The 22,170-nt window shown below is 38.3% G+C and overlaps 2 protein-coding genes across 2 annotated transcripts; both read left to right on the forward strand.

The window, feature by feature from the left end:
* The first annotated feature begins 5,612 nt into the window (after positions 1-5,612).
* On the forward strand, positions 5,613-7,515 carry LOC103719300 (fe(2+) transport protein 2-like). Its single transcript, XM_008808485.4, has 3 exons — positions 5,613-6,855; positions 6,963-7,112; positions 7,210-7,515. The coding sequence occupies exons 1-3, from the start codon at positions 6,238-6,240 to the stop codon at positions 7,513-7,515; spliced, it is 1,074 nt and encodes a 357-aa protein (XP_008806707.3). The 5' UTR covers positions 5,613-6,237.
* Positions 7,516-14,192: 6,677 nt separating this feature from the next.
* Positions 14,193-21,590, forward strand: LOC103719299 (RING/U-box superfamily protein). The gene is made up of 3 exons (XM_008808483.5): positions 14,193-15,407; positions 16,015-16,769; positions 20,994-21,590. Exons 1-3 carry the CDS (start codon positions 15,009-15,011, stop codon positions 21,373-21,375), a joined length of 1,536 nt encoding a protein of 511 aa, XP_008806705.3. The 5' UTR covers positions 14,193-15,008; the 3' UTR covers positions 21,376-21,590.
* The last annotated feature ends 580 nt before the right edge of the window (positions 21,591-22,170 follow it).

Consider the following 22,170-nt stretch of genomic DNA (forward strand, 5'->3'; position numbering starts at 1 on the left):
TCGGGGCGGGTCGGCGAACATTGGAGGCACCCCGAACTTGGTCAGGGGAGTCGGCGAATATCTGAAGCCGAGCTGGTTCCGGGCCGAACTGAGGATTCGACCGGACGGTGTTGACGTTTATTGGGCCAGAACTGGGCGACTTTTTAGCTGTGGGCTGGACGATCCATTTCGCCCCCCATCAATAACTTATAAAGATTATAAATTTACATATTGCCCTACTTTTTTTAGTATAAATAAGTGTTATAGATTGTCAAAAAATATTTTTTTATCGGAGGATAGTTTAACAAAAATATTATACAAATATTATCTATCCTTCCTTTTATTCCTCTTGTACTAAGTAAAGAATGGAATTATTCATATCCAACCTTTCATGTTTTATCAAACACATGGAGGATAGATGAAAGATCCATCCATCCTCTCTCTCATCTATTGTTCTTCTCGTATCCATCCTTCGTACCAAAGATAAAGTTTACGTTGCCACTCACTCCCTACCCATGAATGCTTAGGCCCTCACCACCGACAGTTTCAGTGCTAATCTCCTCATCCAGAATGCCATCATCTTGATGAATGAGTGCTCTAACCTAGCATTCACTCATAAGATAGAACATCTATCAAGGACACCTCTTTTTTCTCTAACTATCCTTCAAATACAAGAAATGAGTTTTCTTATAAATCAACTATAGTGAAGTTGCGACAGAACTTGAGTTGCAAGACAACTTTAACTACAAGGCTCCAAATAGCCCTCTAGTCAAGTTACAACATTTGAGCTGTAAGAGGCTCACCCTCTGATGGGGGAATGGTGCTTCTAAGTTGAAGTGACTCAAACAAGATCACCTTATGGTGACAGTATCTTTGTTTATCTGAAGGGAGATGAATGCTCATATCTTTATATCTTTGTGCGGAAGTATTTGCAATGCAAGTTTTTAGGTCTATTTTCTTATTTGCAAAGCCATGGACAACAACGACACCTGAGAAAAAGAATAAATTGTTTCCTATCTTGCTGGTAATGTTCTCAATGTTGGGAGAATCTTTAATGGCCTCGAGTCCAATCCTGTAGCTGCATGGAGATGGATAGCATCAACATATACACAAGTGGCTTGGACTTAGTTTTTTTGGTATAGGTTTAGTGTGCTAGTTGTGCTAATATCCCTGGCTTCTTCTTTTTTTTAGACTATTCTTAATCATTATTAAGGGCTTCATGAAGCATTACCTATGTTTCTGGCCCATCCCCTCCTTTTGCTCCATTTCTTTTTTTATCTCTCTTTCTTCTTTTTAGCCATGATTTTGCTTTATCTTTTCATTTCAATCAATGAAATGGTGATCGCGCTATTGTCATTCCCTTAGAAAAAGAAAGTGGCAAAGGGGCGAGGATGAAGGAGGAGAGAGAAGCAGTTGATCAGATGAAGGCTAGAAAAGAGTAGAAAAGGAGGGAGTGATGGAGGAATAGATGGAAGCAAAGGAGGAGGCTATTGGTGGCAGCAAAGAAAGAGAAGGGAAGGAGTAGGTGGAGTTGTAGGATGGAAGGAGGGTTGAGGTGCAAGAAGTGCCATAAAAAATTGTAGGAGAGAAGAAGGTGAAGGAGTAAGAGGAGGGAGGAGAGATTGTGAGGAAGTGGTGGAGGAAGCCGTGAGAAGGGAGGGTGGAGGAGGAGAGGAGATGGAGGTGAAGGAGAGGACGGATGCAGTGATTAAGGTAGAGATGAAGGCAAAAGAGGAGGTTTCCATCACCAACATGGAGAGGAAGGGAAGGGAGTTTGCGTCTAGCAAAAGGGCATACCATGGGATAGTAGAAAGAGAGTGGAGAGTGTGAAAGAAAGGGGGCAAACGGTTAGGGCTTGATCCTTGAGAGTCATCTTGCTGTCATTTTAAACACAATTCGAGTTGCAAGCTTACCATAGCTTTGTTGCAGCTCAACTTTGGCATACAAACGTTCAAACATCTGAGATAGATCATGTTTATAGCTTAATTAATGTGCATGCAAGTCAACCTAAGAGGCTCCAAATATGCACTTGCTCTATGTATCACCCTTACCTAACTCATATATAGAAACATGTCATGATTGTCCTCGTCATCATGGTACCTTTACACCATCTAAGCCATGAAACAAGGATTGTCTACCTGCACCATTTCTGAGTTCAAAGGGTTCCAAGAATATATGGAAAAATTATTAATAGCTTGCATCAGCCATCTTTGAGAACTTGATTGCAAAATCATAGCCAAGAACACATGAAAAGCTTACTCAATTTAAGGTAGAAGGAAATCCATATGTCCCATTGAAAAGTAGCTAATATGTATTAGTAAAATTCGAGATTCTCCTATAGAGAAAGAAAGCATAGGAAATAGAGAAGGAATGAATTGTCATGGACCTGTGATTTATGCTCTTTCCTATTAGTGAGATTCGAGATCCTACTACAGAGAAGAAAAGAATTGTAAATAGAGAAGGAACGAATTGTCACTGATCCGTGATTAATGCTCTCGCCTTCCTTGTAATTATTTACAAAAACATATTGTAATTACTTTCTATAAATAAAATACACGGCATGCCACACAAGGTATGCGAGTCCCTTGCCATTACTCAATTCGGCATTCTCTTTTTCATGGTATCAGAGCCTTCTAGACAACACACATCGTCACCATTTCTTCCCTCTCTTCCAGCCCAAACAAACCTCCACCCACCACTACTCAAAACATCATTCCTACTACCAGCCAGCCCAACTTTTCTCAAGTTTCTACCCTGATCGGCATGCACAACCTTGTCACTGTCAAACTCACCACCGACAATTATCTTCTTTGGAAAACTCAAGTCATACCCTACCTACTTGGCCAACAATTGTTTGGTTATGTTGATAAAAGCTTTTCCATACCTCCGAGTCACCTTCCACCTCTTCCCCACCCTCTACCTATACACTCAATCGATCATTTAATTGTACTTCCAACAAGACCAAGTCTTCTTCAGCACCCTCATGTCCTCTCTTTCTGACAGTGTCATGGCCAAGGTTGTTGGCTTGACAAGTTTCTGGGCTATTTGGGTGGCCTTGGAGCGCATGTTTTCTTCTCACTCTCGGGCTCATGTGATGCAAATCCCCTACTAGCTTTCAACCATCAAAAAAGGCAACTCCTCCATTCTGATTATTTTCAATAAGTTAAATCTCTTTCTGATGTTCTTGCCGCTATTGGCCAAACTCTCCGAGATTTTGAAATTGTCCAATTTCTTTTAGTAGAACTTGATTTTTCTTTTAAATCGCTAGTTACGGCAATCAAACCAGAGTTGATGCTATGTCTCTTGAAGACATTTATGGTCATCTTCTCAATCATGAGCTCCATCTTGATCACTTCCATTCCGTTGTAGAGTTGAATATTGGCTCAGCAAATGTTGCAACATGCAACGATTTCAATCGGGGAAGGAGTGGCCGTTCCAATCAGCAGCAATGCGCCAACCCCTAGGCTTTTCCAACTACAAAAAGCCAATGCTATATAGAAGCATTGGTAATTTTGGCTCCAACGCCAAAATTTGTCGGCGCTTCAAAGTAGCGTTGGCAGGCACGGGGAGTAGACGATGCTATAGAGTATCATCGGAGTCAACCTGGCCTAAGACGATGCTTATAAGCATCGTCAAAGGCCTGGACCTAAGACGACGCGTATAAGCGTCGTTGGATGCAACAAGTATAGCAAGTAATAATCACAAATATACAACTAAATATAGAAAAATAAAGAGTGAAGGGAAGAAATGTGATACACGATGATTTATAGTGGTTCAGTCTTTTTGTGAGCCTACATCTATTCTTCGGGACTCCTTCTCGAGATTTAATCTACTATGCTTATCCAAAGTTTTACAAAGTACTTGTCTTCCAGGTGCAAGCAATCTTTATACTTGGTGATATTCGAGCTAACCCTTGGTTGATCTACTCTCTCAAACACTCTCTTGTTTATCTAGAGTACAATTTTTCTAAGCAATCACACTCTATCACTCAAGCTAACAAGAGCTCAACAACTCTCTTACAATACTTAATCAAAATAACAAGAATGAAAATAATACAACTTATCTCTTAAGAATAAGCAAATATAAGTACTACACTCAATTTCTCAATAAGAAAGGCTTTTTATTTGTAAGCACAATACTCTCTTGAGTTTTCTTCAATTCTTCTTTTTAAATGTTGATGAAGATACTCCTATTGATAGGCTTCAAGAGTTCATAACTGTTGGTGTTGAGAAAAGACCAAAATACCCTTGAATTGGGCTCCAAATTTGAATTTCAAATTTAAAAATTCTGAATTTCAACTTTCTAATTTGATATGATAGATTGGAGCCTCTATTTTCTCCTTCAAACGATTTTTTCTGCACAGGCCACAGAAGGATGAAAAGTAGATCTATGAGTTGTCTACTTGCTATTTTTTTTTCGAATTTTTCTCTATGTGGTTTGAAAGATGTAGTCAAAATACTAAAGCTGGTTTTGAAGAGTTGTCTGCTGCAATTACTCCATTTGCAGCTCTTATTTCACTTACTAGAAGCAATTTAGTTAGTATATTTCGAGATATGCCAAAATACAAGATAATGTCCAAGAAGTGTATGTAACAATCATGTTACTAAAAATGATTCATTTATTTAAATGTATACCACTTTCATTTATACAAAAAGTAATATTTAAAAACAGTATAAATAACTACTAAAATATCATCATTAATTATTAATCCAATTCATATTTAGAACCAACCTTTTATGAAGCGCATTGCTAAGGAATTCATGTATGCATATAGAACAAGGTAATATGCAAAATACTAACAACACTTTGAAAATCTTCTTAATAAATATTCGCATAATATTTGTTATCATCAAAATCAATATTATAAAAACTTAGTCTGATAGGTACGACAATGTTAATATCACTTATCTCTTGGCAAATCCAGTTTTTATGCTCATACAAATATGTGGAGATTAATTACCACTTTATTTGGGAACAAATTCAAAATCGAGCCTTGGATATTCGGTTTCTTTTCAGCCAAGATCAACTTGCGGATGCTCTCACAAAACCTCTCCTTGCTCCATGGTTTCTTCAGCTATGTGACAAGCTCAATGTGACCTCTCCCCCATTAACCTTGCAGGAGGGTATTAGTGAGATTCGAGATCCTCCTATAGAGAAGAAAAGAATTGTAATTAGAAAAGGAATGAATTGTCATTGAGCCGTGATTTATGCTCTTCCCTATTAGCGAGATTCGAGATCCTCCTACAGAGAAGAAAAGAAGTGTATATAAATAAGGAACGAATTATCATTGGTCCGTGATTAATGCTCTCTTCTTCCTTGTAATTATTTTCAAAAACATATTGTAATTACCTTCTATAAATAAAATACACGGCATGCCACATAAGGTATGCGAGTCCCTTGCCATTACTCAATTCTGCATTCTCTTTTCAATCTGTATCACCAGTTGCAGTTTTAAGCCCATGCAATCAAAACAACTCTTTGAATTCCAAAGAAGTCTAAAATAGTGAGATGTATCTTTCGATATAGAAAATTTTATTTATCCTAGAACCATCTAAAAGAGCAAACAACGAAAGACTATGCAGGATAAAAGCCAACTGTCAATTCAAATGGTATCCCGAGCACATCCTCTTGCTTTCAAGTCTCAATGAATGCCTTCGGGCTTACACTTTTGCAGCGCTCTTGCACTTCTTATCCGTTAGATTCACGTCGCATGCCGTAGATTATACCACGTGGCGGTGCACCACGTCAATCACGCGCGCTCGCTTGCATGGACTTGCACCGCCACGTGGTGTAGGATAAAATTTCTACAGTTCCCGCGCGAACGGCCAACTGCGAAGCCTCCCACGACGGCGACGTCTCCCACGTAACGGAGTCGTCGCCACCACGCGAGGCTTCACCGTTATGGTCTCCTCGCCACGGCCCGCCTTCCTGCGACCACAAGAACAACACACGCCATTTTTCTTTCTAAAACTACCCTCATTAATGCTCCTTAATATCTACTCGTATAAGCTAACATTGCATGCTAGTTGGGGGCATTTTTGGTATCCCATTTTCACGCAACCACCTCCTCTCCCGCTGGACGAAATCACGCGAAATGCGCACCGCAGTCCCGACTCCCCGACTATTCCAAAGAAAGCTTCTACCAAAATGGAAGAGATCGAAAACATTCCATATAGAACCAATTGCCTCCTATAAATCCCGCCCCCATTCTTCTCATCACCATTACTCCACTCCGAACTCCAACTCCAAGCCGGCGTCATGGCCTCTTCCACCTCCCATGCCGTCCTCCTCCTCCTCCTCCTCCTCCTCTTCGCCTACCCCCTCGCCGCCAACGAGGAGAATTCCGGCGTCAAGCAGTGCGGCTCCGAGTCCCGCAGCGGCTCTTGCCAGAACAAGCACGAGGCCTTGCGTTTAAAGCTCATCGCCATCGCCTGCATCCTCGTCGCCAGCTTGGTCGGCGTCTGCCTCCCCCTCGTCTCCCGGTCGGTCTCCGTGTTCCGTCCTGACAGCAACCCCTTCGCGCTCGTCAAGGCCTTCGCGTCGGGGGTGATCCTCGCCACCGGCTACATGCACGTGTTGCCGGACTCTTTTGACGATCTCTCTTCCGAGTGCCTGCCCGACCAGCCGTGGCACAAGTTCCCTTTTACCACCTTCGTCGCGATGATGTCGGCCGTGTTCACGTTGGCCGTGGATTCCCTCATGATGTCCTCTCGTGGTAGGAGGAAGGCCTGCTGTGGGGCTGAGTTTGGAGATCAGGAGAAAGGGAGCTGTGCGGTGGTGCCCGTGGCCCATGGCCATGGGAACGGCGCTGTCATCCTGTCTGAGAAGGATGGAGTACTGGATTCGGCGTTGCAGAGGAACCGCGTCATTGCTCAGGCTAGAAACTATCCATACTAGTCTTTTTTCCTCTTCTTATTTTTTGAGAACTTCTAGTTGGTACTCAATCAAATGCTAAGTGATGCTATATTAATGTTGTGGTGCAGGTACTGGAGCTAGGAATTGTGGTGCACTCTGTGGTGATAGGCCTCTCGATGGGCGCCTCTGAGAACCCTTGCACCATCAGGCCTCTAGTGGCTGCACTCTGTTTCCACCAATTGTTTGAAGGCATGGGCCTCGGCGGTTGCATTCTCCTGGTATTGTGAAATGATGCAGTGGTCGTATAAAAAGATCATTAGAACTATTAATACAGCACCATGCTCATCACTTGAACATCTATGAATGGTTTTGCAGGCGGAGTATAAGTTGAAGATGAAAGCCATACTAGTCTTCTTCTTTGCCACAACGACACCATTTGGAATTGCTCTCGGGATTGCACTCACAAACGTTTACCGTGAGAACAGCCCAACGGCTCTCATTGTGGTTGGGCTACTGAATGCCTGTTCAGCCGGGCTTTTGAACTACATGGCATTGGTAGATCTCTTGTCGGCGGATTTCATGGGGCCTAAGCTGCAGAGCAACGTTAAGCTTCAGATGTGGGCTTATGGAGCAGTGCTTTTGGGAGCTGGTGGCATGTCTGTCATGGCAATGTGGGCTTAAAGTAGCAGGACTGTTGTCTTGGTTTGGGTTTGTGAGAACAGCAGAACTCATCGCAAACTTCTGCAGTGGAGCCAAAAGTGGATTGTACCGGGACTGTATCCCTCAAGGCCTCGAGATTTCAACTGGATGTGGTTTATAAGTTGTTGCTGTAATGATGATGGCTCATTTGTTCTAAATTTTGTTTTTTGGGCTCTATCTATGTTTCCTATCTGTCCTAGAAATCTATAAATGAAAGGTTTCAGGAAAACGATAGGATGATATGTATGGCATCATTCAATTCATTGCACCATGTTATAGACAAGTTTAATTCCCTCTATGTGTTTATTACATTTAGTTCATATGATTTTTGCTTCTCTCAGAAAAAGTTAAAAAAAAAAAAAACTACTTTGTGGATATTGCTAATGCCATGCATGGTGATGGAAAAGAATATGCTGTATCAGATGTTCTATGTGTTTATTACATTTAGTTCATATAATTTTTGCTTCTCTCAGAAAAAGTTAAAAAAAAAAAAAACTACTTTGTGGATATTGCTAATGCCATGCATGGTGATGGAAAAGAATATGCTGTATCAGATGTAGACCGTGCTATTACAAGACCTTGACCGATGTCCTAGGAATAAACTAAGATCTCCTTGAGATCTGAGCTAGTATACTGATCCTTAGAATACATTTCAAATTTTAATTAGAATATTTAGTATTTTAAAAATCATTGAACATTATGCAAGACTGACATGAAAATATTTCCCAATACTTCCATACCGATTGATGGCAGCCCTTCATCAAGTTTCTTTATAAAACAGACAGTATAAAGTTAAAAGGGGCTGATGGCCAAGGCAAATTCCTTCAACACATGCAGGAGCTATCCTTCCATCTGTATACGAGACCCCATCTGTAACAAGCTGCAACAAAAGGGATGTTATGATAAAGAAGGGTCTCCATCTGTGGACACGTCCTTGCTCTCATCTGTTTCTTAAAAGCTTGGATGAACTCTTCTCAAAAAATAGTGTGTCTGGAGGCTTAAACACAGGTTGGAGCAGCGCCATTATTTCCTTCTGGACTAAATAGAGGAAAAAAGAATCCATTGTCGATGGAGAACAACGTAAGATCAGTTGAAATGGAGATTGAAAAAAACTAGAATTTTCTGCGAAAGAAGGGGTTCTTTTAGTGCTATCTATCATCTGCAACAACCAGCTACTCTATACAATAGAAAAAAGAACTCAGCAGTTTAGAGTCCTACGGAATTGGAAGTGGTTTACCTCACAGGGTGATGTGTTCGTCTCAAGAGGCTCGAGTCCTTGCATGCATTACACGTGTCCTAACTTCAGACCATCTTGAAATCTCTCCTCGAGCCAATAGGTTCGTTTTAATTAGATTTCTTTTCCTATTCTTTTGGTTCAATAGAAAATTCACTTCGTTCTCTTCCCTTCTACTTTTCGTTTGGCACCCACACAGTCCTTTCTAAACCCCGTCATCTTCTCTATTTCTCATTAGACTCGCAAAAATCTATCGCCAAGACTGCATTCTCAATCATTATTGGCTCGTATCTTTCCAAGACTCCTCTGAAAATTAGATCATATCATATCTAAACTTGGTTTTAGGTGCAGTACTCTTTTATTTTCTCTTTTTCTATTTATATAGAATTGTTGAATTTCAAACTCTTGTCTTTGAAGGCTAGGAAAAGTTGAAAATGTAGATGCTTTATATATTATTTTTTTGGGTAAATCGGATGATTTAAATTAATTGAGTGTGAATCAGAAAATAAAATATCAAAAGACTGAATAGAAAGATTTGCCGAAGAAATCCATAATATAAATCCCGCGTGGTTTGCCATATAAGTTGTCATCCAATCAGCTGCACTATTAGCTTCTCTTACTACATAATTAGGCCTAGATAACATACTTTATACTTTGCTTTCATATTTTTCCCTTCCCAATATTTTTTAGGCAAAAAATTGGATGACCACACATTTTATTAGAGATGAAATGGGTTAAAAAGATAGTGGAGGAACCAAGAGGGCTCCTTAAGCCTAACCTCAAACATCGATTATAGAATTCTATTAGAATAGGCTTCAAACTAGCCCCTTATCACCTCCACTAACAAACATGCGCAAAAGGAGGCTGGATACTAAAAAAGAAGAAGAAGAAGCGATCAAAACAGAGCCATTTCCTCCTAAGCAAAGATCAAAGAGGACCTTGTGTGTGCCTTCTGAGCTTGTATCCGGCATCGTCGCCTTTATTAAGAAGACAAGCCATGCAGAGTTTTTAATTGCTAAGACTTTGGCCAACTGTTTGTAGTTATACTGTTGTTTCATTGTGATGTTTTAGCAGGTGATCCAAGCAACAAGTTCCGTCAGCAAGTAATTAGAAAGAATAAGAATTTGTTCACTAGTACTGTGGATGCATTTGTATAATTAACAACCGAGCAATTTAAAAATATTTGGTTCAGTTCTTTTCTTTCTTGGAAGGAAGGTGGCAGAGGACCAGTTCATCAAGGTAAAATATAATGGGTTATGGAGGGATGGGTTGAATCCTCCCACCCACCCATCATCTAACAAAGGACAAGTAACCACTCCCTAGAAAGTTGACAATCATAACTGATGGGAGCAGTCAGAGGAGCAAATTAAACTAAAGACTCTGCCTCACAGACTAAAATTTTCTAATCTCTTAGAAATTTGGAGAGTGCAAGTTAGTTCCATTGCTAGTAACTAACAGTCTCTAATACACATAAATTAATACTTTAAGATATAAAAGCAGGACTAGTTCTGGATTGTTTGTTATTTTTTTTTATTACAGTAATTTTATTGAGCCCAAACATTTGATTAAAAATTCTCTAGATTATTAACCTATTATGTGGTACAAGTCAGTGCGACTCATAAAGTGTCTGGATTAAAGTCCTTAAAGGACTCAGCTTCAAAAGAGATACGGATGGGGAATTGGCACCCCCATCCTTTTGTGGTCCCCATCTCATGGAGTCTTAGTTGATCTCCAGCATTAGAAAACATTAGAGCAGTGGTGCATTGGAAGGCAATGGTGCCAACTCTGAGGCCACCTCCTCTAAGTGGTGATAGCCATCTACCCTATTGACGACCCCAACTTGGATCCGATCTAAGTGGCTTAGGGTTGATCGAGGTCCAATTTCACTTGACTCAACCTAGCTCTATTCCTATATCGAACTATTTTTCTAGCCCAATTTTTTCTCTAACTAAATTTAGATCTTACTTGATCCAACCAATAAGAGAACAATCAACTAGAATCTCATTCTAGTTGACCTAGTGACAAATGGCACGTGCTAAATATATTATTGAGATAGGTTAACTCGAATTCTGCTCACCAAAGACTTGCCTTTTTAGTCCGCTTAGTCACATATTATTGAACATCTTAGTATGTGGGATAAAAGTAATTGGTCTTCTTATTCCTATAGAAGTTATATCATGCAATTCAGTCCCCTATTGTTTCAGTGTCCCTATATGATCATCGAGCATGACACTGTCAAACACTTAATCATATAATTTATGGTTTATTAAAATAATGGATTGTGCTACACATCCTCTTATAAAAATGTCACGTAAATCTTTTTTGACAATAATTAATTACTTACTATCATAAGTTACAAAATAATTATTTTCAAATTTTTTCAAGTTATTGCCTTACCGATTTTGATATGTCTAACCACAAATTTATTTTAATATGGACCCTTTGTCATTATAATGGTTCTCATGTTGAACAGCTTGATCTTTAATCATGTGCGAATCCAGTAAACCATTGTGATCGCTATTAAGGATATAGTTTTGGATGTCATGGTCAATATATGATATAGTAAGATGTCCTATCCTGTAGGTTAAAGGACCACTTGCAAACTCATGCACCTGGTTCATACATCTATCCCTGATAATACTTTGTGAGGTGAATTTTCAATATTAACCATTCAGTATGATAACACACCCAAGTGTCAATGTGAGGTCTAAACTCGGTGAAGGAGGAACTCTATGTTATCATTATTTATCTCGGCAGCCATATAAGTGCGATGTCCAACCTTAATCATAGTTATGAAGAAGTTTAAAGTACGCTAGTTTATCGAATCCTCCTAGTGGACAATGTCGGTCTATTTGGATAAATTTTTGGAGTACATGTGGATCCTTTTCCAGCTTGATGACCAATATGTAACTCACATTTTATACTGTATACAACTATTTGGATAGGAGATGGCCATAATATCTTAACTATTCTTAGTGTTAGAGATGAGAATGGCTTTTAGGGCACTTCATTTCTGGCATAGTATATGACAAAGTATCATTTTTCGTATTATTATCTATCTTTTATAAAACATTATATAAATATTTTATTTTTCATTTAGAAATTAAACTTTAATCTTTTTTGGTATCATAATCAACTTATATTATTATCATGCACAAACACCAATACAAGGATGCATAGAGATTTCTAGCCCTTTTTTATCTTAATATAAATTACTATATTTAACAAATAGATTGAGACAATACTAATATATTAACTAAAATTTTCCAATCTTTCTTTTGCATTTTAAATCTTTCTTAATTCAATATCAAATAATATTTTAACATAATAATTATCTTAATTTTATGGTATATAATGTTCTGATATCTTTATTTTTTTATATCAACTGAGATATTGCAATATTTCAACTTTTGCTGCCACCATCTAAACAAAAATAAATAAAAATTTAGACTTAATTCATCTAGATATCAACCCTTTTTTATATCCTATCTTACAAAACCTCAACAAAATATACACTACAAATTAGTTTAGCTCCTATTCAAAAATGGAAAATATAAAATTGCTGGCTTGCGCCACATATTATGCAATACTAATTGCTAGGTATCACTAAAAGAGACAGCATACTAGCAATCAATGGTAAAGTATCAATAAAAAAAAGACAGCACTGATATATTTCTGAAATTTGAATTGAGGCTTGTGTCAATCATCACACCTCTTTGTTTAGAAACCAAAGATTTTGGGTTTGATTTTGTTACATCAATTGATCTGTTTTAAGATTTCAATTATCTCCAAATTTTCTAAATTTGATATTTTAGATATTATTTTATGAAAATCTATATATAATAATTAGTTCAACTCTTACTTAAGGAATTAGAATTAAAAAGTGCACCAACTAAAAGCAATAGCATATTTATCCTAACGAAGGCTACAACTATCAATACTTCTTTTTACATACTTAAAACCATCCATACTTCTTCTTCATGCATTGGACACCAACAATCAATGAGCAATGCTAATTGCTAAGTGGATCACCTTATGAGATAAATTTTAAAAAATAACCAATATATTATCAGTTTTCACATAAATGACAACAGCAAGATTCAAACAAAATAATTTTTAATTATTTTTTTATAACATATTGATGTCATGTGAATAAAAGAGAGGGTACTTCTTGTATAAAGTTGTTCCCTAAATATTTTTTAAGGAGTAACTTCAAATGTCCCAACCATGATACCAAGAGAGGGTACTCTCTGCATATCATTTGGATCGGCATAATGTACCATTTCCTTTGCATAATATGAGCATAAGTCTTTGTTCACCTCCTCTTTCATAGGATTATTCTCTTATCATGCAAGATAACATGATTTTATTCTTTTGAATTTATTAAAATAAATTATTTGATTTGTAAAAATTTTTTTTATTATAATATTTTTTTGAGAAGCTGATGTGCGAGTATACGATGCGTAATTTCTGCATATTTGGATGACAATGAAAAAATGGCATATTTTAAAGTGATTTATATATTATTAAGCATTTATTATTTTAATATATATAATATCCGTTATGTTTTTAATAGTGGGAAATATCTTATTCCATTCTAAGAAAATTATTTTAATTTTCAACCTTTCTCTCATAAAATATCTTATCTCACGCTATGTTATCCTCGCTCATGTGCACTAAAACAACGCATGGTTCATCATCTCATCGACCCCGCACGGTCATTAGCGGGATCCGGAGGTCCGAGGGTCGCTGTCGGTGATGTGATTTCTAAATGATGGTGAGGGATGGATGGGTCGTCTAGGCTAATCATATATATAGAGAAGCTAATGAGACTGCAAACTGGAAGGTGTGGCCAACCACATCGGCAGTATGGTGTGGACAGGAGATGGAGAGTTGTCTCAGAAGCTCTGTGATATTCTGTTTTCTAACTTTAAAAAAATAAAAAATTAAAAATTAAATATAAAATATTTTTTAATTTTTGCATTGATCACGGGTAGGTGTAAAGTTAGGTCTCCAAACGAGCGAATCTCACGGCCACCATGACGTGGTGGTACACAGAACCGACGGCAGCTACGGGCGGTGCCGTGGTGGGCCCACGCGGTAACCACCCACTAGAAGCTATTATTTTCCACGCCTGGGAGAAATGATTAGGCTGTCTAACCAGCCATGCTTTTATTAATATTTTTTTTCTTTTTCTTCGCATCTCGGGCAGGGTTGTATCTTTTGCGCGAAAGAAGCATTCACCTTACTTCTCGCGAATCTCCGTTGGATCATCCACAGGACGCTTTGAGATCTCTGCCGTTAGTGATCAAATGGTGGATGCACACGAAGGAAGGCGAATCCTTCTTTCGTGCAAAAGAGACAACCCCGATTCGTTTTCAGGAGGCTTCCTCCCTTTGAAAGGCGACCGGGGGAATAAAAATGCCTACTTTTTGGTCAGATGCCTCGCTAGGGCTTTCTTTATTCTTCCACCTTCGAGATCGATTTCTATTCGAGTCCGGGAGGAGGGAGAGGGGGAGCGATAGAAATCGCGATGGGGGATGGATTGTCGGGTTTTTGGTCCCTCTCGGCGCGGTTTTTTATCGGTTTTCGGAGCTCAAAAAGCCATTCTTTTCGCATTTTTTGACCGGAGGTGGATTTTTTGAGGTGCTGGGTTCGGAAAAGGAAAGGTTTTTGATTCCTTTGTTGGTTATTTTGGGCTTATTTTGATTTTCCATTTCTGATTTAGAAAATCTTTGCTGTTTTGGAATCGCGGGAATTAGGGGTTGTGGGGGAGATTGGGGGTACCAATGGGAAGTTTTTTTGATTAATCAGCAGGATGCTTGTTCACAGAGATGCAAGGATACGCAAGGTCTGAAAAACAGTGAAAGAACGGGTTTTATAGTTTGGAATTCGACCTTCTGATTAAAAAGTTTGAGAGGGAAGGGGTTTTGGGGATTTGGGGAAGGTTTTGCAGGTGCTGGGAGGATCTGAGTGTGTTTAATGGGTTTGTTTTATTTTTTTTCATTTGGAAGGAGGTTGACGGATTATATCCTCTTTCATACATAAAAAGCCCAACAAATCCTTGATTCTGGGCCACCAGTCCTCTAGTAGTTCATAGATAGTGGTAGAGTTGGATCAGTTGAATGAATTCTTTCTTCAGCTTCTTAAAAATTCTAATTGGTAGGATGGGCTTCCATATGATGCGTTTCTAATCCAAAAAAGGAAAAATTGCTCTTTGGATTTTAAAAAGGTTTGGAAAATGGAGACTTTAAACTATTTTGAGGATGGACCAATTGATAATTCTGATGCAGAAGAAGAATTCCGCAGCTGTTGTGCAGAAGATGAGGAGTGGCAAGACACAGAGGAATCTTTAGCTGAAGGGGCTAAGGAAGAACTTGATGAATTCTCTTTGAGAATGTTTTTTAAGGGTCTATCTGTCTCAAAGGCCAGTGGTCTCGGCTCCAGAGTTTCTGGAATCGGAGTAGTTATGGAAAGATCATCTGGGGTTCCCATGCTTAAAGTGCAGAAGAAGCTAGATTTCTATGTGCAGGAATTAGTGGCAGAGCACTTAGCTTTATTGGATGGTCTATTGGTGGCTCAGCAGAATGGCTTTCGGAAGATCTATGCGTTCACAGATTCAGAAAGCCTTTATTATCAGGTAAGCTTTTGGCTGTAGTTGATATTAAATCGAAATACCAGTATCACAAAATTTTCTTCCTTGGCTAAGCTATTTTACTTTCCCATAATATAGTTGAGCTTGAATGGTTATTATTGTCATTTTATGATGAGGCTGTGACCTTGGTTTGTACCTTCCATTCAGCACTGTCATTTCTTATTGTCTGGAATATGGTCTTATATTGCATATTCTTGTTGGTTGATGCAAATATTGACCTTTTTTAAGTTTTAAGCTGGTAATCTAATTATTATATACATATCCAGGTTGTACTTGTGGTTTTATTTTAACATTGCCCCATGTTCCACTTTTTTTTTTTTGTGGGACATCAATTTTTTTTGTTTATTGATATGATCACCTAATTTTTCTGTTCAGCCCTTTTATACTGTCCATCATCAAACAGTCTGTTACTCTCCATCTTGTTGTAGCTCTTTGGCACAACCCTGCTTTATGTGATATTGTTGTGGTTCTATTATGGCTTTTATTTTTCTGATTGCATATTACCATTAGATATTTGTGAATATCATTATGTCTAAATCTCTTTAAGCTTTAGATGGATTGACGACATTGATTATATAATTTAATACAACAGATTGCGGAAACAGAAATACTTGAAGACCCACTTTTGGTAGCTTTAGGCCACAGGATTCTGGAACTTGCTGATAAACTAGAAGACTTTGATTTAATGCTGGTTTCTAGCTTTGAACTTGAGAAGCCGTTACACTTGGCCCAAGAAGCAGTTGGCATCACCCCCTTGACTTCTGATGGATCAATTGATTATTGTTCTATCTGTTGTGAGGAGAAGAAAAGTTCGCAGATGATAAAGATGAACTGTTCCCACAAATTTTGTTCTGATTGCATGATTATGTTTGTAGAAACAAAATTACAGAGTTTACAAGTTCCTGTTAGGTGCCCACAAGCAAGATGCAGGCGTTATATCTCGAGCAGTGAGTGCAAGTCTTTTCTTCCAGTTACTAGTTATGATTTATTCCAGAGAGTCACGATGGAAGCTGATGTGCTTAATGTGGAGAGAATTTATTGCCCCTATCCAAATTGCTCAGTGCTACTTAACGCTAACCAGCATTTATCCTCTCGAGCAAGCTCTTCAAGTCAGTCTGACTTCAACTGCATTGAGTGCCCGGAGTGTCACAGAAATATCTGCATCAGTTGTGGTGTGCCATGGCATTCCTTGATGACATGTCAGGAGTTTCAAAACCTACCAGAAGAGGAGAGAGATGCAGGGGATATCACTTTGCATCGGTTAGCACAAAATAATAGGTGGAGACGTTGTCAGCAGTGCAGGCGAATGATTGAACTCACACAGGGGTGCCACCACATGACCTGCTGGTATTGTCAACTATGCTTAATGTTAGCTTTGCAAAATTCAAACTTACTTTTTTTCTTTTTAACGATTAGATGTAATACTTAATTTTGCTATTTAGTTGCTTGTTGCGATTCGTGATTCATCCACTGCACCAATTTATGTGGAACTGCTATAAAACCATTTGTAGTATTGACAGTTTACTTCTGCCTGCAGTCTTAACAATACAATACAACACATCTAGTTACACCATGTACCTTCTGCAGATACTAAAGTTACGTTGGTTATCGTAGGAATACAGTCAATATATTTTTGGTTGCAACATATACAAATTCAATTTGTTGCCTGTACGAACAAGATATATAAACAAATTTATGAAAAGAATGATCTTGTAAGGGTCTCTGTTTTGAATTTTCCTACATAAAACCCTCTCAAGTCCAAGAGTACATCACTTATGATTATCCTTCTGAACTGGATCCATCATTATATTATCTTCTGTTCAAGATCTGTAGATCTGGATCTATAGTTAATAAAACATCTTGATTGAGCTTTCCTTCAGTACTTTAAATTCAAATAATATCTGAATTGGGAAAGCAAGAATGCCAATAGTTTATGCCTTTATGGTTTTTGGACAAGATTTCACGTTAGAAATATCTAGCTACTACATAGATGAGATTTCAACCAGTTTAACTATGGTGGAAGATTATGTCCAAATATGCATGTTGATGGAGTTGGTTATATGCAATACCAAAGTATAATCCATCAAAGTTCTAGAAGATTTTGTGCTTGACTGACATCTGATGTTAATCCTTTATGAATGGGTAAGAGAGGCTTGCCACGAATCCTGGAAGATCTGTTGGAAAGATTAGTCACATGATGGGAGCTCATGCTGCTTGGTAGCAAACTCCAAGATCCCTTGGACTTAGAAAGAGTAGATAAAAAGGAAAAGAATGTAAATGATTCTTGGAGATCGTATTCATGTCGCCCCAGTAACTATTTAGTTGGTAAAGTTATCGGGTGTTGGATTCCAATGACCTGGGTTTGAATCCCTCCCTTGCCCCAATTTTGACATGCTTCCTCCTGTCCTAAGGAGGAGAAGATGACCTTTAGGTTTCTTGTAAGTATGGAATTCTCATGTGCGTAGCCCTAATGTTGATATTCAGTCACCAACTAATATCCTTTTTGTGTGTGTGTGTGTGTGGCATTCATGTCCCAAGTAGCAACAACTTCATCTTAAAATCAGTACTAGGTTTGATTCTACTCTGATCCATTTTTCCATGGTTACCATATACAAATGCATCCTAATGAAGTTGTGACCAAACGAAAACATGAAAAAAATATGTTGGTTGATATTGATAATTGAAATGTAATTTCTGTTAAAACCTTTTGCTTTCTCAAACAGATCAAATTCTTTAGTGATGATCCATTTTGGGCATTTACTGTAAAGGGCTGGATCGATTTTTTTGTTTTGTTAACATGCCCATCCTTTTCTATTTTGATTAGTCCATGACATAGCTAGGCTAAAGATGACACTTGTAACAATGGACATTGCAGATGAAAACTTTAATCGTGTAAACAGATGTATGTGCATATTTCTCTTTGCAGGAAGAACATCTTTACTATTGGATTGACGTGAGTGGACTTAGATGCCTCTCTTTCATATAATGTACTATTTCCCAATTCTTGTCTTCTTTCGCCTATCCATAATAGCCTCATGGTCTCATCTCCTGTTACTACTGATACGCCACAACATATGTGAGTGGCTCCGCCCCCCCCCCCCCCCCCCCCCCCCCCCCCCAGCAGCGAACTTGCTAGCCACCATCAACCAACCAGCAAGTTAGTCGGATCAGGTTGGCTTGACCATACAAGAACAATAATGATGGCGATGAAAAGAATAATTAGTAACTGATAATCAATGGATTAGACTCAAAATGTCTTAATGGCATTGTAGATCTACCTGGACCATTTGTCTTACGGTGTCTTATATCAGTTATCAGGATGTCTTCTAAATCTTTTTTGCAGTACTGGCCTACATTATATGAATTTCCTCAATGCGGCATTTCTTTTTTCATGTCCTTCTTTATTGTCTCCAAAAATGGAGTCGACTCTGCCCAAAGGATGAAGGACAACAATCTATGTTTTAGTGGTCATCTCCTAATACAGTAGTAATGTTTTAGCAATTTAGTATCAGTCATGCCCCCTCATTTTTGTTCCTCATTACATCATCACTGACCTCTCTAAGTTGTACATGAAACAAAACTTTGAGCAACCCTTCAACCTTTCTTTCCCTTATTGACCCTAAGAAAAAAAGACAGAAGAATATTTGTAGAAATTAGCCAAAATATCATGATGCAAGATGACCGTAACAAACGAGTCTCTTATGCATTATATATGTCGATTTTACCATCCTTCTAAACAATTCGTTCCTAATAAAGGCTACTTATTAACTCAGTACAGGCTTTGTTACTGAACACCATATCTATAACCATAATGAATTGTTCATATTTGAATTATTTGAATGGCTTTGTGAAACTACTTTCACCATTCCTTTTGTAAGATCAGCATTGTTCTTCAGAATTACTTGCGAGGTACATATATGTTTTGTCCATCAGCTATTACTAAGGATCTTTATATTTCTACCTCACCGGCACCTGTTCATTGTTTTTGTTCTCTCATAAATTCAAGATATATATATTAAAGGAATGAACAAAAACCACACACCAGGCATGCATTGTGCATATAGACACATATATTTGTGGTGAATGTAGGAGGGACAGATGGTTCAATATCTTGGGCAGAAACTAGCTTATTTTTTTTTTCTTCTGAATTTTCTTATAAAAATAGATGCTATTTTCTTCAAACCATTCCTTATTTAAATAATTTAATAGCATATGATGAACTTGGGACAAATAAATATTTCTATTTGTACGTTTTTTTAAAAGATTAGAACAGTGTTATTGTGAGCCTGTTTGATCATGTAGACTTTCTTAATCTAAGCTAAGCTTGAGACAGTAAAAATGATTGACCTGCCAAATTCTAATAACAATATACATATCAATATTGATATCAGTCTAGAGGATCAATGCTTCACCTGATTTTGCCTGTGATTGATTGTTAGTTTTACTACCTGTCCATCTCAGTTCCCTTTTGTTTGCTTTTCGTTTTCTTGTTCACGCATCCTCTTTGTAGTATAACATTTTAGGGCTCGTTTGGTTCGCGGGAAGTATTTTCCCTCCTAGGAATATGATTCCTGGGAATCAGATTCCTAGGAAGAGGATACCTAGAAAAGTACTTTTGGCATGTTTGGTTAACCATGGGAAAGTGACAAATTTCCAAAGTGCTTATGTTTGGTTGACCATCCACTTTCCTAGGAAAGTTAAGTATAATTCCTATTATGCCCTTAATAAAAATTAGGTCTTTAATGCCTCTTTAATGCTTTTTTAATGCTGAAGGGTCTTTTTGGGAAAAAATAAAAAAGGAGTGATTCCCACCTCATGGGAAAGTAACTTTCCTATGTTTCTCATGGGAAAGACTTTCCCATGAAATGTGGGAATCATATTCCCATGGGAATACAACTTTCCCATCTCTCTCCTTTGAAAACTCCAACCAAACAAGAGGCATTTCATTACTTTCCCGTTGACCACACTTTCCCCCCTCCTTTTCCTGCGAACCAAACGAGCCCTTAAAGGCAATACACAATATTAAATTGAAAATTGATTAATAAAATTTTATATAGCTCTTACATGCATGTATGATGTCCATAAATACAACCAGAGGATTATAGAACAGTTTTTAAAAGGAATGTTCAAATTAATCTTCTAGAGTATGCAATAAAGATGTCTTTTTTAGCCTCTCTTTTTGCTGTTTTTTTTGTGATGCAGTTCCTGCTGATGAGATTTTCTTATTTATGTGTATTCAGTTGTTAAACTCTTTGAATTTTGAAACCTTGAGGATTTATCTCAGCCTCCTTTTTCATGTGTCTGCTGTGGTCAACCCTCCCTGATTAAACCAACTCATTGTAAAACTATCCGGACCAGCTTTTTCATGGTTTTCCTGTTTGCTCCAATCAAACATTATCTGGCAAGATGGAGTTGCTGTTGGTTCAGCATGTTATCTGGTTTCTTTTCTTTATTAATTTCCATTGTTAAGTGTTGGAGCTTTTCCTTCCTGTTCTGTTTGCATGTGGTATGTATATATCATCACTTCAGCTATGCTCTTACAAAGGCTGTATTTGTTTTCTTAATTGACAGGTGTGGACATGAGTTCTGCTACTCCTGTGGTGCTGAATACAGGGACGGAATTCAGACTTGTCAGTGTGTATTTTGGGATGATCGGAGCATCGAATCCTCTGTTGAACCGTCCAATCAGGAATCAGAACTGTGGACTTGGGATTCTTTTGATACTCCAGCAGCAGCCATTGAAGGGTACTCAGAGCAAGAAAGAGCCCAGCTGGCTCTGATTCAAAGGTTCCTTGCAGGAGGATTCAGCTTGAGCGACCACCACCCCTGCCAGTCACCACCTCATTGTTCAGACTCGTACATCGACACCATGAAAGACCTCCACCAGCTACCATGGCTCGAGAGGTTTGTCTCGGTCATTAGTGACAGCTACCATGAAGATTTTATCCAGTGAACACGATCCAGCACTGAATGCTTATAAAATTTGTGTAATAAATTGCTGGATTTTTTCTTTACCTGGTTTACAAAAGGATGTGCAAGCACTATTACTCGCAGTTGCTATAGTCTGCTTCACTACAAGCTATGGTTCTTTCTGTATCTACTTTAATGTTGATAAGTAGAATCTTCATAAAGATGATTCTATTTGTAAAAATATGTAATGTTCTTATACTCTCTTGAGCTTTTGTGGCATGGTATTCTGGAGTTGATACAGGTTAATGAGTGATTGCTTTCAACAATTTTACTAAATACCAACAGGGATGTGTGGCAATTACTTGGCAAACAATAACATGGGTTCTCTTTGTATGAAGAGAGAGTCATGTTCTGGAGAGGGGCTTACTTGGAGGAACCTGGAGAAGGCATTGATATTGGCATGCATCATGGCCCGTCATGCAATAAAAAGAAATGAGATTGATGCTTATCTAAAACGCCAATCAGTGTTGGTCTCTTAAGACATACACAAAAGTAAATAAAGGGTGGGACAAAATGTTGAACAGGGACATCCTAGATCTTTATTGCGACAAATGCTTATGATAGAGGATTTGTTGCTGCCATGCATGTTTTGCTATGCTTGTTAATAGATAGCAGAATGAAACTGCAAACATGTTCCAATGCTCGAGCTAGACCAAATGTTTAATTCAAGTCCGAGTAAGTAACGGGCTCAAGCCTGAAGTTCAGGTCGGATCGGATCCAGATCCGACTTAGTTTAATTTTATCTTGAGCCGAGCCCGAGCTTGGCATGGTCCTCCCA

The sequence above is a fragment of the Phoenix dactylifera genome, chromosome 1, assembly GCF_051530095.1.
Source record: "Phoenix dactylifera cultivar Ajwa chromosome 1, Ajwa_hap1_PhDact_Kaust_v1.1, whole genome shotgun sequence".
Lineage (NCBI taxonomy): Eukaryota > Viridiplantae > Streptophyta > Magnoliopsida > Arecales > Arecaceae > Phoenix > Phoenix dactylifera.